At 46.7% G+C, this 15,621-nt stretch overlaps 1 protein-coding gene across 7 annotated transcripts in view; it reads left to right on the forward strand.

Annotated features, from left to right (window-relative positions):
* GALNT10 (polypeptide N-acetylgalactosaminyltransferase 10) overlaps positions 1 to 15,621 on the forward strand; it is a 223,090-nt gene that overhangs the window by 83,467 nt on the left and 124,002 nt on the right. For all 7 annotated transcript variants that reach the window (XM_058720956.1, XM_058720982.1, XM_058720988.1 and 4 more), the window contains 2 exons: positions 8,113 to 8,215; positions 10,705 to 10,843. In XM_058720956.1, coding sequence (XP_058576939.1) covers positions 8,113 to 8,215; positions 10,705 to 10,843 — 242 coding nt within the window. The remainder of the gene's footprint in view (positions 1 to 8,112; positions 8,216 to 10,704; positions 10,844 to 15,621) is intronic.

Below are 15,621 nucleotides of genomic sequence, written 5' to 3' on the forward strand. Positions count from 1 at the left end.
GACCTTGCCCTCTTAGGAAATGGGGCCCCTTCTAGATTTCAGATTCCAACATCCTGGCATCGAGACTGCGGAGTTATCAGAGCTGGGAAAATAGACAGTTGCTGAATGGAACAGCAGATTTACCTGACCTGCACTCAGCAGACTCAGGCAGTCTCATGGTCACTGGGCTGTAGTGTCTTCATCTCTCGTAGACAGTGCCCTTTACATTTCATGGTTGTCTCATACAGCTTGGTACCGGTTATGGTGAAAGGCAGGTTGTCTCTGAACAGCAGCCTACCAGATAGCGGTTGGGGTAAGGTCAGCCCTATAGAAGTCTGACCCAGGGAATGCCGGAAGGAGAGTGGTCCTGGGCCAGAAAGAGGGACCCTTTCCTCTGAATGAAAGCAAGATCATCTTCTACCCTCTCTCCCAGGAAGAGGAAGATTCTGAGATGAATTGCAAGTGGATAGGTAGTAACATTTTATTCTTGGAGCTCTACCCCCACCTGTTCCTTGCTCAGAGACCTTCTGTGGCTCCCACCTGCTGAACAGCTCCAGTGTAAGGTGCTCAGAGTCCGGTTCAGACCTCCTGGCCTCATGGCCCATGACTCTCTTTTGTACTCTACTCACTCCAGCCAAGTCAGGCTCTTTGCCGTTAAGTAAACATGTCCCTTACTTCATGAAGTCCCTTTCTTTGTACATGCTTTCCCTCCAACTAGATTCTGACAGCCGCCCCCCCCCCATCCCCCCATTGCTGCCTGTCAAAATCCTACCATCCTTTTAGGCAACTCTCATAGACTCTGCTTCTGTAGGAATCTTTGCCTGATTGTCCCAGGTAGAATTTAATCTTTGGTTCTTGTAAATACCTATAGAATTTATCCGTACAAGTTTGAGCGCCCTTATATTATTAGTATTGTGTGTTTTTTCCTCTTATGTACTTGTCACATATCCATGTTATTTGTTGAGTCCAGGGACTATCTTATTTATCTTTGTCTCCCCCACAGTTCTTTGGACATAGTAGGTCCCCGATTTACCAACAGAGTCATCCTTATTTGTTGGATGAATGAATAAATAAAAACAATCCAGCTTATGTCCTCAAAACTCACAAAGGAAGTACATTTATCCAGTTGTCCAAACTCCCTTGCTTAAAGTAACTTTATGCTTTCAGTAAATCAAGCTGTACCTGGCCCTCTTTGAAGTATAACCTTGCAGGCAACCTTGAGGAGAATGCTTTGCTGTATGCGTGTGTGTGTGTGTGTGTGTGTGTGTGTATGAAGGTTATTAGAATAATCTACTTAGCAGATAAACAAACGTTTGGAATTATACAGAGTCATTTAAACCTCAAAGCAAAATCATTCCAGTGCCTTTGTAGGGTTGGGTGAAAGGAGGGTCAGGGGGAGCAGCCATGTTAGATTTGCAGCAGAATCTGGTCTGTAGTATGTCTTCAGACCCTGGCTGCAGCAGATGACCTTCTCGGTTTGACTTTGGGCATTGCTGTTTTGGAGCATATCACCCGTTTTCCGTATTTTGAAGACACTCGCCAGCTGAACGAGGGATGCCAGAGTCCTCTGAGTGGGAGTCGCAGAGTCTGCAATGTTGGGATTAGAGTGCACTTTGATAGATCTTTCTTCTTGGGCAGAACACAGTTGGCTTGCTTCACCATCTTTCTTTCTGCCCTCCGAAGGGTGCCAGGCACGCTAAATAGTGATTCAACAAAAGATTAAGATTCCGTCTGTGTGTGTGAGTGTGTGGCTGTTTGAACACTAATCGATTCTTTCTGTGGAATGTTAAGTAAAAGCACGCAGATACCAGAAGCAGTTATTTAGAGCAGCCAGTCGAAATCCATTTCCCATTTATTGTTTAATGGGATTGCCACGTTAATTCTGCCAGTCTCCTCCACAGACTCTCCCTCACCTCTCTTTCCATGCTCCCTCCCAGCCCCTTTGATTCCTGTGGCAAAAGGACCTCTGGAAACCAAGGGCAAGAGATGGTTGCTGAAGGGAAGCAGTCACAGCTTTCACAGACAAATGTTCGAGTCTGTAGAATTAAAGAAATTTACAGTTGGCCCTGGATTGAAATCCAGACATGCTTGCTTGCATAATATTAAGTGATGGCTATTGCGGAGGAATTGCTGTCTTTTGAGAAGCGCTGTCCACGCCTTTCCTGTTGCTAAAGGTCCTGTGACATTTGTTTCTATTGCAGATTGCCACTCTTAACTAGGAACTTTCTTCTTTTCTGAAGGATTTCCACCTGGGTACATGCCCTCCTGTGAATGAGGAGACTCTCTAAATCCTGTTATCAGCAGTGGCCACTTGCATCAGCTCAGGTGTTACATAGGTTGTGTCTGCAGGGCTTATGGTTTTATTATTTGATTCCCGCCCTCTTCTGTTCCTCCAAACGTGGCTATCATAAACACCGGGTGATAAGCTTTCTCTAAAAAGAATGTATTACTAGGCCCCCTTTACTGAGAAGGTCTGACTTTGTGCCAGACACTGAGCTAGATGCTCTGTATTGATTAGCTCAGTTCATTCTCCCCAACAACCCACAGGTTACGGTTATTCTGTTAGTTTTCCCTATTTACCAGTCAGGGAAATTGGGGTCCACCTACCCCAGAAGTGAAACCTAGGTTTTTCCAACTCTGGAGCCAGAATGCTCTGAGTCATTAAACTAGGCAGCCTGCCCCTTTGATGAGCAGCCCTCAGTCATTCAACTTGTATTTATTGAGGGCCTAAGATGGACCAGGTGTTGGCCTAAGAACGCACACTGATGAACCAAAACAGGTGATGCCCCTGCCTTCAAGAGGCTCACAGTCTGTCCCAGGGAGAGAACAGCCAGATCTGGGCTTTGGGGCTGGCAAGCCAAGGAATTTAGGGAAAATCTGTTCTATTCTGTTAGCCTCAGATTTCGTATCGAGACAGCTAGATTTAGACAAGTGGTTTTTCCAGCTTTATTGTGAATCAGAATCACTTGGGGATTGTGTTTAAAAACACATTGGGCACCTAGGTGGCTCAGTCAGTTGAAGGTCCAACTCTTGATTTCGGCTGTGTGATCCCAGGGTCATGGGATTGAGCCCCGCACTGGGCTCTGTGCTGATGTGGTGCCTACTCAAGATTCTCTCTCTGTCTCCCTCTGCCCCTCTCCCCAACCTGTGCATTCTCTCTCTCTCAAAAAAAAAAAAAAAAAAAAAAAAAAAAAAAAAAAAAAAAATTAAATAAATAAAAACACATCTTGGCTCCCTACCCCAGGTACTTTGATATAATAGGTTCAGGGTGGGGCCAGGAAATTACATCTATAATGAGGGCCCAGGCCTCCCAAGAACCACCCTTTGAGAGAGACTGATTGGGCTGTAAGCCCCCATTAACACTTATACAGGCTTTGTGTTGTCCTGCCAGTATCCCCAATGCCTGGCACAGGGTAGGTCTTGATAAACGATTGGTGATAGTTTGGATGATCTGTCTGTGGGGTTTCCATGGATGGACCTCAGAGAGTCCTGAACCACTTGAAATTGACCACAACTTTTGTTCAGGTTTGTGGATAGGATTAAAAGAACCCTCTGAGCACTGAAAACTCTGTGATTTTAGGATTGAAACCTAAATTTTCTCCTACTGAAAGCTCAGACCTATTAATTGTGAAGCAATTAATAGCAAACTTTGAGTTCTGCATCCAGGTGATCTGATGAGAAGATGTCAGTTTACAGTAGATTCTTAAAATTCTAGAGGAGTTGATATCCACAATTTATGTGAAAATTCTGTAAGTTCTTGGGATACATCCTGTTTTTATGATTTCTCACTTCATCTGAATGTACCTTTTGGATCAGTAGTGCTGTCTCCATTTTCCAGGTGGGAAAATTCGGGTGCTTGTGGCTTCTGGACCTTGTCCAAGGTCACAACACAAGGACTCTCTTCACTGAAGACTAGCCTGGGAGTCAGAGAACATGGTTCTTATCATCTTGCCTGCTTATGTGGCCTTGGTTGGGTAGCTGGGCCTCTTTGGGCCTCAGCTTCCCCATCTGTAAGATGGGGGAGGAGTGGACTAATTGACTCTGAGTATCTGCTTAGCTTGGATATTTGAGGACTCTCTATAACTATCTGCTTAGATGTGCAGAACTCCCTGTGTCTGTAGGCTCTGACGTCCTCTTTGCTTAGGGAGATGGAAGGGCCAGTGGGACCACCTGAACAGCATAGATCCTGTCCACAGAGCATTCCAGAAGGCCAAACATCATAAAAGCAAAGGGCAGTGCAGGTCGTAGAAGCTGAGGGTGTGAAACTCCCCGAATTTTGGAACCTCAACTCTCTACCCTGTCAGTTCAGCAATTCACTGTTCATTCTGAGAACAAGATTCAAGGAGCCTACTTCCATGAGATCACAACTGTGCGATTCAATCCCATGCCGCATTTCCCGTGTCGAGGGAAGACTGTGATGAACAGATGGAGGAAACAGAGCCCTCCGTGGAATTTTAGACTCTTGAAATGTCCTTTAAGGGTCACCTAGCCCTTGCTACTCAGTGTCCTTCATGAACCACCTGCATCAGCATCACCTGGGAGCTTGTTAGATGTGCAGAGTCTCAGTCCCCACATCAGAATCTGTGTTTAACAAGATCTCCCACCCCTGCTCTGTGATTGCACTGCACATTAATTTTTTTTTTTTTTTGAGAGAGAGGGGGAGAGAGAGGATCCCATTTAGGCTCCACACTGTCAGCACAGAACCCAACGTGGGGCTCAGTCTCATGAACTATGAGATCATGACCTGAGCTGAAATCAAGAGTAGGACGCTCAACCTACTGAGCCACCCAGGCGCCCCTGCTGATTTCATTTTGAGAAGCACTAGCTCCAATCCAGCCTTGAGTCTCCTCTTTCACATCCTGATGAACTATCAAGCATCCTATTCCTGGCCTCCTCTAATATCTTCCTCCTAGTTGGTCCTGTTTCATCCTAGCACGATCCAACTTTTGGAATTTCTTCTCTACCTTGAGCAAAGCCCCCTGCCATTGTCGCTCATTCTAGCCTCAGGACCTCAGAGAACAAGATAATTCCTTCTGTGTTCCCCATGGCTTCTCATCTCCTAGTCCTCCTAACACACAGTTTCTAATTGCAGCATTGTACATCGTATATTATACAATAGTGTGTATTGCGGCAATATGCAGACTCGCTGCGGCCAGGCAAGCGACACAAATGAGAGATGGGAACCAGATGAAAAGCAGTAAGGAATGGGAGGGACTGTGGCAAGCTGGAGAGGCTTGCCTCACCTAAGCAGGGCAGTTCTTGTCACTCCCCGCTGAGGAGCTGAGGGAACTCAGCCTGAACATTGACATGTCTTTTGAGTTTTCAAGAGAAGCCAAAAATCTTGATAGAACAATAGGAAATCTCCCTTCCCTGCCTGCCCCCCACCCCCGCACTGGCAATTAAGAAACAAGATGAAACAAAAACAAAACCAAACCTCAAAGCCACCAGATTGTTTTTGCTAGTGACCATACTTAAGGTTTTTGTGACCTTTGATGATCAATCTGTTCAACTTGGATACTAGAGCCCAGGTTTGGTCTGAGCAGCTCAGAGCAGGCAGGATTATGGCTTCTTTATTCGAGACTAGTAGTTCTTAAACTCAAGAACGGCTTAGGACCTCTTGGAGGACGTGTGAGTGTGTGTGTGTGTGTGTGTGTGTGTGTGTGTGTGTATGTGTGTGTGTGTGTGTGTGTGTGTGTTATGGGGGGGTGGGGCAGAGAAAAAGGGAGAGAGAATCCCAGGCAGGCTCCATGCTGCCAGCACAGAGCATGATGCAGGGCTTGAACCCACGAAGCTGTGGGATTGTGACCTGAGCTGAAATCAAGAGTTAGATGCTTAACCAACTGAGCCACCCAGGTGCCCTGGAGGACTTGTTAAGACATAGATCTTAGGGCCTCCCCCCACCAGGGTTTCTGTCTCAGGAGGACTGGGGCAGAGCCCAGGAATTAACATTTTTCACAAGTTCCCAAGTGGGGCAGTGCTGCTCATACTTTGAGAACCTCTTTAGATGGGCTTCTTCCATTTAAGTGGCCTCAGTCTGCAGAGCCTCTTGGTTCCACCAGTGAGCTGAGCAGTCACCTGAAGTTTCCAGTCTTTGGGTAGCAGGAGAAGGAAAAGGAATTGGGAGGGAGGGCTGGACAAAACATTGCTAAACAGCCCTTGACCCATCCCTCTTGACATCTCAGTGATGGAGTATTTCTTGGGCAGGCGCCTGACCCACCCCAAGGCTTGGCTGCTCTTCGAAATGGAGATGTGGCCCTGATCAGTTTCCACTTGTATTTGTTCATTTATTAGGAGATTTGGTTGTCGGTTTGTTTTCAGCAGAGGACCTTTTTAAAATGAAATCCCGCATGGAATCCTGGTACAGAAAACAGACAGATGCATTGCTGGTGTGGTTCAAAGGGGGCCAAGCTCCTCCTCTTGGAACCCCTCGTGCCAAAGCAGCGCTGAGTGTCTCCTGTGGAAATGTAGCTGAATGCAGTGGAAACTTGCTGAAGGGGCTTCCGGCGCAGCCTCTGTGTTTTCTGAGAGCCCTGAGAACTGTTTGCAGGCACGTGGCCTTTGTTTTCACAGTTTTCCTTCCCTCTCTGACCAACATGTCTGGCATGCTAACTTTCAGAATTTGCTTCTTGCAACTCAGGGAGGTCTGTAGGAGAGGGAATGAATGCAAAGGATTGCGATTATCATTAGAGCTGATGTAAGGATATTGAGCCGTTGTGGAAAATCTGCTAACACAAGGATCAGCCAGAGACTTAAAAAATTGGCTTGGGGATGATTTTCTTCTGGTGGCTTCTTGTTAGTGCTAATGTCGCAGCGTGTCACATGCTGCGGGTCTTCGTAGCTAATTACATAGGAAAAAGGACTGTTGCCTCCTGCATGCCACAGTGGCAAGAACAAGTCTGCAAGATTTTTAATGGGCAAGGTGATGTGGAAAGCCATTCTCATTTTCGTGAACACAGGAAGACATTTAAACAGCCATGCAGCGCAGCGTTACCTGGGGAAGGCTCTAACTGAGCCCCGGGGCCAAGTGTTTAGACTTCACTGTTGGCATGGGGAAACATCTGGTGCCCTGTGATGACCCCAGACAGTGGCATGCAACTCCTTTAATTAGGGAAACTGCTTCCTAATGGGCACACCAGGATGGGCTCATCTCCCAGACACAGGAAATGCCTTCAGAGCCTGGCCCCAGGGGGCTGCTCTCTTGTGGCTGCTGTATTTTCCCATTTTTTTTCAGCCATCCAATTGCTTGTTCATACACTCCACTCACACTGGCCAAATGTTCACCCTCTTGGGGACTAGGCTCTTCTGGGGACTGTAGAGGTGACCAAGAGCTGGCTTCTGCTTCTGTGCTCAGAGCTCCTCAGGCCCAGCCCAGCTCTGGCCACTCTCCACCACACCTGGAAGTCTATGCCCCTGCCTCTCATTTCTGCTTACCTGAAGCTTAGCCCAAATGCCTTCACGTCTGTGAAATTATCTCCGGTTCTCCCAGGTGGAAGTGAACACCTGGGGCCCTGTCTCCAGGCCTCTGATCTAAGTAAGGTTCACTTACCTGCCTTGTCCAGTATGTAGCCACGAGCCACCTCTGATTACTGAGCACCTGGGAAGCTCTGAATTAAGGTGAACACAAGTACAAAATACACCTGATTTCAAACCTAGTACCTTCGCAATGACGATATTTTAGGTAGAGTATATTGGGTTAAATAAAATATATTACCAAACCTAACTCATCTGTTTTTTGTTTGTTTTTTTCTTTTAGCGTGAATACTAGAAAATCTAAAGTTACACGTGTGGCTCACATTTGTGGCTCACGTTAGATTTCTGTTGGACAGAGTCACACTTACTGCTTTCTCCCTTGGGGGAAAGGAAGGTCTGTCCATCTGTTTTCTCTCCTGCCGGTTTGTAGTTCCAGGAGGGTGGACATGTGTACCTGTCATCCTTCTGACCTTTGCCCACCTGACTGGCGTATGGCCAGTGCTAACAGAGGTATATTGAGGGAATTAATAAATGAACAAATGATGACAGACCATCAGTCAAAACCAACAGGTCCCATAGGTAGTGCAATTTCTGGGACTCTGTTACTAAATTTATTTCCCCTTTCCTTCTTTTTCACAGTTTTTATGTTTTTTTTTTTTTAAGGGCTCCCACAATCAGCAGAAGAAGATATTTTTCCTGGGAGATGGGCAAAAGCTGAAGGATTGGCATGACCAAGAAGCCATCAGGAGGGACGCCCAGCGCATAGGTATGGAGAGTGGTATTGCCAGCTGGCAGGTCCTGTGAAGTGTGTGTGTGTGTGTGTGTGTGTGTGTGTTTAGCAGGCATGTCTGTACCTCCTGTTGCCTCCCTCTCCATTTACCATCCTCCCTCCCCCTGCTTCCTGGGGGTCCCCCTCTTCACCTGTTAGCTGACCCCTTTCTCCACTCACACCATCAGGTCCACTGCCTTCAAGAGTTGTCCCTACTACCTCTATTGGGGAGTAGATGTCTCCTCCTCATGAGGTATTTTGCCACTAGAATGAAGAGCGGTCGTGATAAGAGCCAACATTTATTAAACACCTACGGTGAGCATGGAGGCCCGTGCTGCACACTTTGTACATTTTCTCAGTGAAACCCCAAGTCACCCTTTGTGGCCCATTTGACGAGAAGGGGCCCATAGCTCAGAGACGCAGGGTAGTCTGCCTGCAGTCACGCAGTGAGAAAGAGGCAGGCTTGGGACTTGAACCCAGCTCTGGAGGACAGAGTTGATCCCTACTCAGCTCTGTAGCCATAAGACTGAATGGAGTTAGCAGGCTTCGGCTCAAGTTTTCTTTGGCTAATTAGTCTTTGGAGCAGTTCCTATTACACCAGGGAGTTGGGAAGGGTTGGGGGCGGGGGGAGTGTATAGAAATTATGTGGAGAGTCGTCTCTAGAGAGCCTGGACTTAGGGGTCAGGAGGGTAGCCCTGACACCACGGACTGGGTGTTGTTGTGACAAGGAAGGGGACAGATTTGAAGCAACTTTACAAGGCTGGAAAGCACTGTACAAATAGAGGGATTGGTATTTTATTCATTTCATCCCAGTTAAAGGCACCACCACTATTGATTTTTTTTTTTTTTTTTTTTTAGATTACATTATGAAAAAAAAACCCAGACTATAACAAGCCTCCAAATAGAGCTGATATAATAACTGATGGTCAGGGAAATCTAAAGACATGACATGCATTTTTCTATAAGCCAGTGATTTAAAATGAAGTGGGGGTGGGTTCCGCTTAAGCTGGGAGAGGAAACATTTGAAAAGAGCTGATTCTCCAGACAGATATACCAGAATTATTAGAACATTGGGCTAACTAGCAAGGAAAGAGTAAGTGGTGGAAACGGTACTAAGAATAATAATAACCAGCTTGTGTTGAGTGTGAACTCTGTGCCAGGCATCTGGTGTGGCATTGTCTCCTTAGTCATTACATTGGCCCTTCTTATCCCTGTTAGTACAAAGAGCAAACCCCCATCATCGAAAGGCTAATGGCATGCCCAGGGTGACATTGCTGGGAGTGGCAGGTTTGGGCCTTAAGCTGTACTCTGCCAGATTCTAGGGCCTGAGCTCTGAATTGCTTCCCGGTACCCACTCCTGAAACTTTCCTCCTCAGGCAGATGCTTCTGGCTCTTCTTTCTCTGCTTGCTGCATTTGTGTCCCTTGCGGAATCTGGTCTGGGCACTAGGCAGCAGCGTCTTCTCATGGAGCGTTACAAGATGGCGGTGTCCTCTCTCTCATCTGGCTGGAGCCACAAGGCTGTAGGTGCAGGCCTTGGCCCCACCTCTCAGCTTGCACCTTCCTGTCAAGCTGATGTTGTCAATGTTTACTTTGCAAAGTAAATAGGGTGTTGCTCAGACCACAGGCTCCAGAAGATGAGGTGATTTTTAATCAGCTGCTTTTATGACCATTTTTCTCCAGTTGCAGATTCTGGGGCTGTTATTGCAGGGGTTGGTGTGGACATTCATACTCACCATCTGCACCCTGAGAACCCAGAGAATAATTTCCTGGACCATCAGGGTCTCTTTCCCCAAATGGATTGTGTAGAGAAAGGACAGCTAGCACATTATCCCCCCAAATCCATGACCCAAAGCAACATTTTTCAGGCAATCCTGGCCTAGGCTAGACAGATCTTAATTGTTTGCTGGCTTAAAAGATCAAAGCATCTTTTATCATTTGTGGCCATTTTTATTTGCATATGAAGTCTGCCTTGCCTAGAGAGTAACCCTATTCCTTACAGGAGTGTAAGTGATTTATCGTTCACAAATTCTGTCATGGATGCAACTTCACATTTGAAATTCAGAGAGTTGGTGTGACTGGCCCGTGGTTGGTCAGCTCTTAAGTAGACCTGGCCTTCCATCCCAGTGGTAGGATCCATGGTCAGGAGTGTTTGGGGCCCCTGGCGGATTGGGGAAGCATGGGCTTTGGAGCCCACAGACCTGCTTTTATGACCTTCTTGAGTCTCAGTTTATCCATCTGTAGAATGAGGTTCACAAGTCCACCCTGATGGCTTGCTGTGGGCATTACATGAGGACAAGTACATGGCATGGCCATGGCTGAATAAACCCTCATTCCCCTCCCCCACTTTATATCCCCACCTCACAAAATCTGGAGGTCCGCTCTGTATCCAAGGCTAAAGTTTTACCTCTGTGGCTTAATTATATTTTTCATCCTTCTTCCCCCACCCCATTCAGTTAGCAACACTGACTTTGCTCTTTTCTCCTAGGAAATGGAGAACAAGGGAGACCTTACCCCATGACCGACGCTGAGCGAGTGGATCAGGCCTACCGAGAAAATGGATTTAACATTTACGTCAGCGATAAAATCTCCCTGAATCGCTCTCTCCCTGATATTCGGCACCCAAAGTGAGTGTAACATCTCTCATCTTCTGGGATCTAAGGATTTTGCCGGTGGCTCTTGATGAGAATTAATTAAAGAAACAGGTACATAAAGCGCTGCTGGAGGAAATTCCCTCCTTGGTAGCCCGGGCCTTGGCACGGAGGTTTGTGTGATCCAAGTCTCCTAGATTTAGTGGTCATGTGGCAGAGGGATGAAAGACAGCCAGTCTCCTTCCCCTTTGCAGGCAGTGGGACCCATGTATCCTCTGCATTTCCCCTCTTTGGCCCATGGGGAAGTTCAAAACTCAAGTTCAGACCATTGCAACGACGGCTTCAACCCTTGTGCTCTCCGTGAGGAGATACATTTTTATTTCCTTTTCTTAAACAGGGGACTTTGTTTTAGCTGCCGTGTGCACGTGGGTATTTGTGTCTTTTTTTTTTATAAGCTACCTCAAGTCATTTTGAGACAGGACACATTGTAACGATGATAAAGAGATAATAATGGCAGCTAACATCCATTGAACAGGTATCATGTGCAGGCACTTTGTTTGCTTTAAATGTCATAAGTCCTGTAAGGCCACAGGCGGCCAAGAAGCTGAGCCAGGTCTCCACTTCAACCAAAAACTAGACTCTGGACCTGAGGCTGTCCTGCCTCCCTAGGTGCCTTCAGTAGAGCTGTTGTGGTCGTGGTGATTTTCTGCTAGAGTGGTAGTGCCTAGAGTTGGTGTGCAGTACAATCACCTGGAAGGATGTTAGAGCCCAGGATTTTGAGCCTCACCCCCATAAATCCTGATTCAATAGATGTGGGTCAGGACCCAAGAACTTGCATTATGAACAAGCCCCCATGTGATGCTGGTGCAGCTTATCTTGGGTCCACACTACCACCAAAGGTAGAATGGGAGTCTAGAATGGGAATTCAGATGGGAATTCTACAGGAAGGCGGTATTGAGTGGCACCAGAGCATAAAATGTGCTGCCCAGGAATTAAGAAAGTAGAGCCCAGGAAAAGATCATAGCAGCTGACTTTACTAGGTGCTTACTGCATGCCAGGCATCATTCTTAGCCAGTGGTTCTCAGAGTGTGGTTCCCGGACCAGCAACGTCATGGGCACCTAGGAGCTTATGAGACACGCGGATTCACAGTTTCAGCCTAGATCTACTGCAGCAAAAGCTCTTGGGAGGCACCCAGCAATCCATGTTTTAACAAGCCCTCCAGGTGATTCTGTTGCAAAGCTTAAGTTTTAGAAGATATTCTAGGTACGTTAAGCACTTACCTCACTCGGCCAAACCTTCCAAAAACCAACGACGTATGTACCTTTATTATCATCATTTTACAGGTAAGGAATTGAGGCACAAAAAGGTTAGGTAATTTGCATACGATGGCACAGCTGATTAGTGGAGCTGGAACTTGAAAGCAGGGAGTCTGACATAGCATCTGTAATCCATAAGATCTTTGCACCTGTAAGAACACAGTTGGTAGAAAGCAGTACAGGCACACCTCAGAGATACTGCCGGCTGTGCTCCAGACCACCGCAATAAAGTGAGTCAAATGAATTTTTTGGTTTCCTCATGCATACAAAAGTTGTGTTTACACTAAACTGTTTTCTGTTAAGTGTGCAATAGCACTGTGTCCAAAAACCAACGTACACACCTTAATTAAAAATATTGCTAAAAAGTGGGGCACCTGGGTGGCTCAGTTGGATAGGTGTCTGACTTCGGCTCAGGTCATGATCTCGTGGGTTCATGGGTTCGAGCGCCGTGTTGGGCTCTGTGCTGACGGCTTGGAGCCTGGATCCTGCTTCCGATTCTGTGTCTCCCTCTCTCTCTTTCTGTATTTGCCCCTCTCCCGCTGGTACTCTGTCTCTCTCTCTCAAAAATAAGTAAACATTAAAACATATATATGTTGCTAAAGATGCTAACCATCGTCTCGGCTTTCAGTGGTGGAGGGTCTGGCCTCAATGTGGATGGCTGCTGACAGATCAGGGTGGTGGTTACCAAAGACCGGGGTGGCTGTGGCAATTTCCTAAAAGAAAACAATAAAGTTTGCTGCATTGATGAACTCTTCCTTGAAAGAAAGATTTCTCAGTAGCATGTGATGCTGTTCGATAGCATTTACCCACAAGAGAACTTCTTTTAAAACCAGAATCAGTCCTCACAAACCTCACCTCACTGCTTTATCGACTCCCGTTTACGTAATGTTCCAAATCCTTTGTTGTCATTTCAACAGTCTTCACGCATCTTCACCAGGAGTAGATTCCATCTCAACAAACCATTGTCTTTGCTCATCCATAGGAAGCAACTCCTCATCCATTTTGGTTTTATCATGAGACTGCAGCAATTCAGATATAATAACAAAAATGAAAACGTTTGAAATATTGTGAGAATTACCAGTATGTGGCCCACACATGAAGTGACCAAATACTGTTGGGAAAATGGCACCAACAGATTTGCTCAACACAGGGTCGCCACAGGCCTTCAATTTGTAAAAAACACAGTATCTACAGAACACAGTAAAGTGAAGTGACCTAAACTGAAGCAAGCCTGTAAGAAAGAATTAATCTTGGTGACATGTTTGGGCTACTTACGAAATGCTTTCTGTCCTATTCCTATCTTTCAGTTCCCACAGCAGTGCTGTGAGATTGGCCTTATTATCATCTCTGGTTTGTAGATGAGGAAACCACACAAAAGGGGTGCTGTTTATCCAGGATGGGCCCCATTCATGGGACTTCTTGCTGTGAGGGCAGGGAGTGTGGGGCCTCGGAGCTCGGAGTGCTTGTCCGTGGCATTTGCAATTTGTTTCGTGGTCTTTACTGTCAAGCCCAAGATTTTTCATCGAAGTCTGAGAATGTAGTTCAGATATCACTGATGTTACTGGATACAGAGCTGTGACCTAACTCTGAGGGTCAGAAACTCAATTTATGTGTTTAGCCCCTTGCAGAGTTCAGAATTCTACACTAATTTCATCTTGCTGGCTCTACAAAAGAAGTTCATCTGGGGACATTACACCCTCACCTCAGCTGCTGGTCTGTGGCTCTGTGGGCTCTCAACTCTGGCTGTTTCTGGGGTGCTTTTAAAGACGTACAAGGGCCGCAGTCCCACCCCAGACCACTGGAGTCTGAATCTCTGGAGGGGGGGTGGGTCCATCTTGGGTCTCAGTATTTTCTGAAGCCTTGGGAAGCAATTCTCACTTACATAACCAGGGCTGAGAAGTACTGGTGTCAATCAAGGAATATTTTTATAACGAGAGGGAGAAGCTAGGTGTGGACACAGCTTTCATCTGTCCATTCATCTGTTGAGTCACTAAATATATATGAATGGGCTACGTGCCAAGCCCTGTGCTTGACATCAGGAACACAACAATAAATGAGCCATGATTGTTGCCTCGTGCAAGAGGTGGGGACAGATGGGCTAAGCAGGTCATTACACCGCAGATGAGAAGATCGGCAATAAGGGTAGACTCCGGGTGCTTTGGAACTCCCAAGGACACCCCCACCCAGCACCGGCCTTTGTGGGAAGACATTGCAGGTAGAAAAGTAGGCAAGAAGTGCACAGCCTTGGGCTTAAAAGTTCGAGTCTCTCAGCTGGATAGATGCCCCCAGGTTGGGGCCTGGCCCCCATGTCTCCAGTGCACAACTCTTTCCCAACAGTTCAGAAAAAAGAAAGCTCTTCTTAATTTTGGAGTCCCAGGGCCCACAGACAAGTCTGTGGATAGAATTCAGGAGCCTCTAAAACTCTGGATGTGGAAAACACTGTGTTTTTCTTTTCACTAACCTCTAACTGAAACATGGTGTTCCTTTCTGTTACGACTGTAGGCAACAAAGCACCTGTGAATTTGTCCCCAAAAGAAATCATTTACTTTTACATCACTTTATAGATATCTAGAAATGTAATGAATGCTCATCACTACTTTGAAGTGAAGGTAGCTTTTAGAACAGCCACTAGATCGTGTTGATTAATGTGTTAATAAGGAAACACTTTTATTACTATATTTCAGATTTTTAAATTATTTTGATAACTGTATCCCAGTCCAGTTGATTTCCTTTATAACCTGATCTGCTTTATTTTATGCATTATACAAGCTGCTCTGAGAAGTGACCATAGGCTTCACCAGCTTGGCAGAGGGGTCCAGGGCATCAGTGAGGTGAGGAAGCACTGTTCTAGGTGGGTGTGAATTGAGCCAAAGGACGCCTCAGGCTCCTCTGTTCCCAGCCACCCCACCAGCATCTAAGTCACCATGAAGGATGTCACTAAATCCAGTGCTCCTGACACTCCCCGCCCCTCTCTCCTGACCCCCTGGCTTTTCAGAATCCCTAGGTGTGGAAGCAGACATTCCAGAAATGAGTTGACAGATGTCTTGAAGAGCTATTCCTTTTCTTCCTGGGCTGGGGAGGGGAGAGGGTGGGGGGTGGATCTTTCCTGCAGACCTCTGAAATGTGTGAGATTAGAGCAGTGGAGACACTCCCTCCCTCTGGTTTCTTTGAGCTGAAACAACTCCATCAGGAGCTGAGGTAATGTTTGCCTTTTACTTCTTCCAACTGAATTTTGGCAACATCACATCAAGAACAGGATTGAGGGACTGTTTGTGCCAGCTGCATTTGCTTCCACCAGAAGCTGCACCAAGGACCATGGAGACCCAGAGAAGGGAAAGAGGGCAGTCTGACCCGACTTGCTGGGGCTTGTAAATGGGAGGTGGCCAACTGGCTCAGCGGGCCTGCCCTCTGTACCCCCTGCCGAGGGAGCAGGAACAGAGGATGGCTGGTGCACTGGCCCGCTTCCCCTGCTCCCCAGGAGGCGGGTTGGGCCGCAT

This window comes from Neofelis nebulosa, chromosome 1, assembly GCF_028018385.1.
Source record: "Neofelis nebulosa isolate mNeoNeb1 chromosome 1, mNeoNeb1.pri, whole genome shotgun sequence".
NCBI classification, from domain to species: Eukaryota; Metazoa; Chordata; class Mammalia; order Carnivora; family Felidae; genus Neofelis; species Neofelis nebulosa.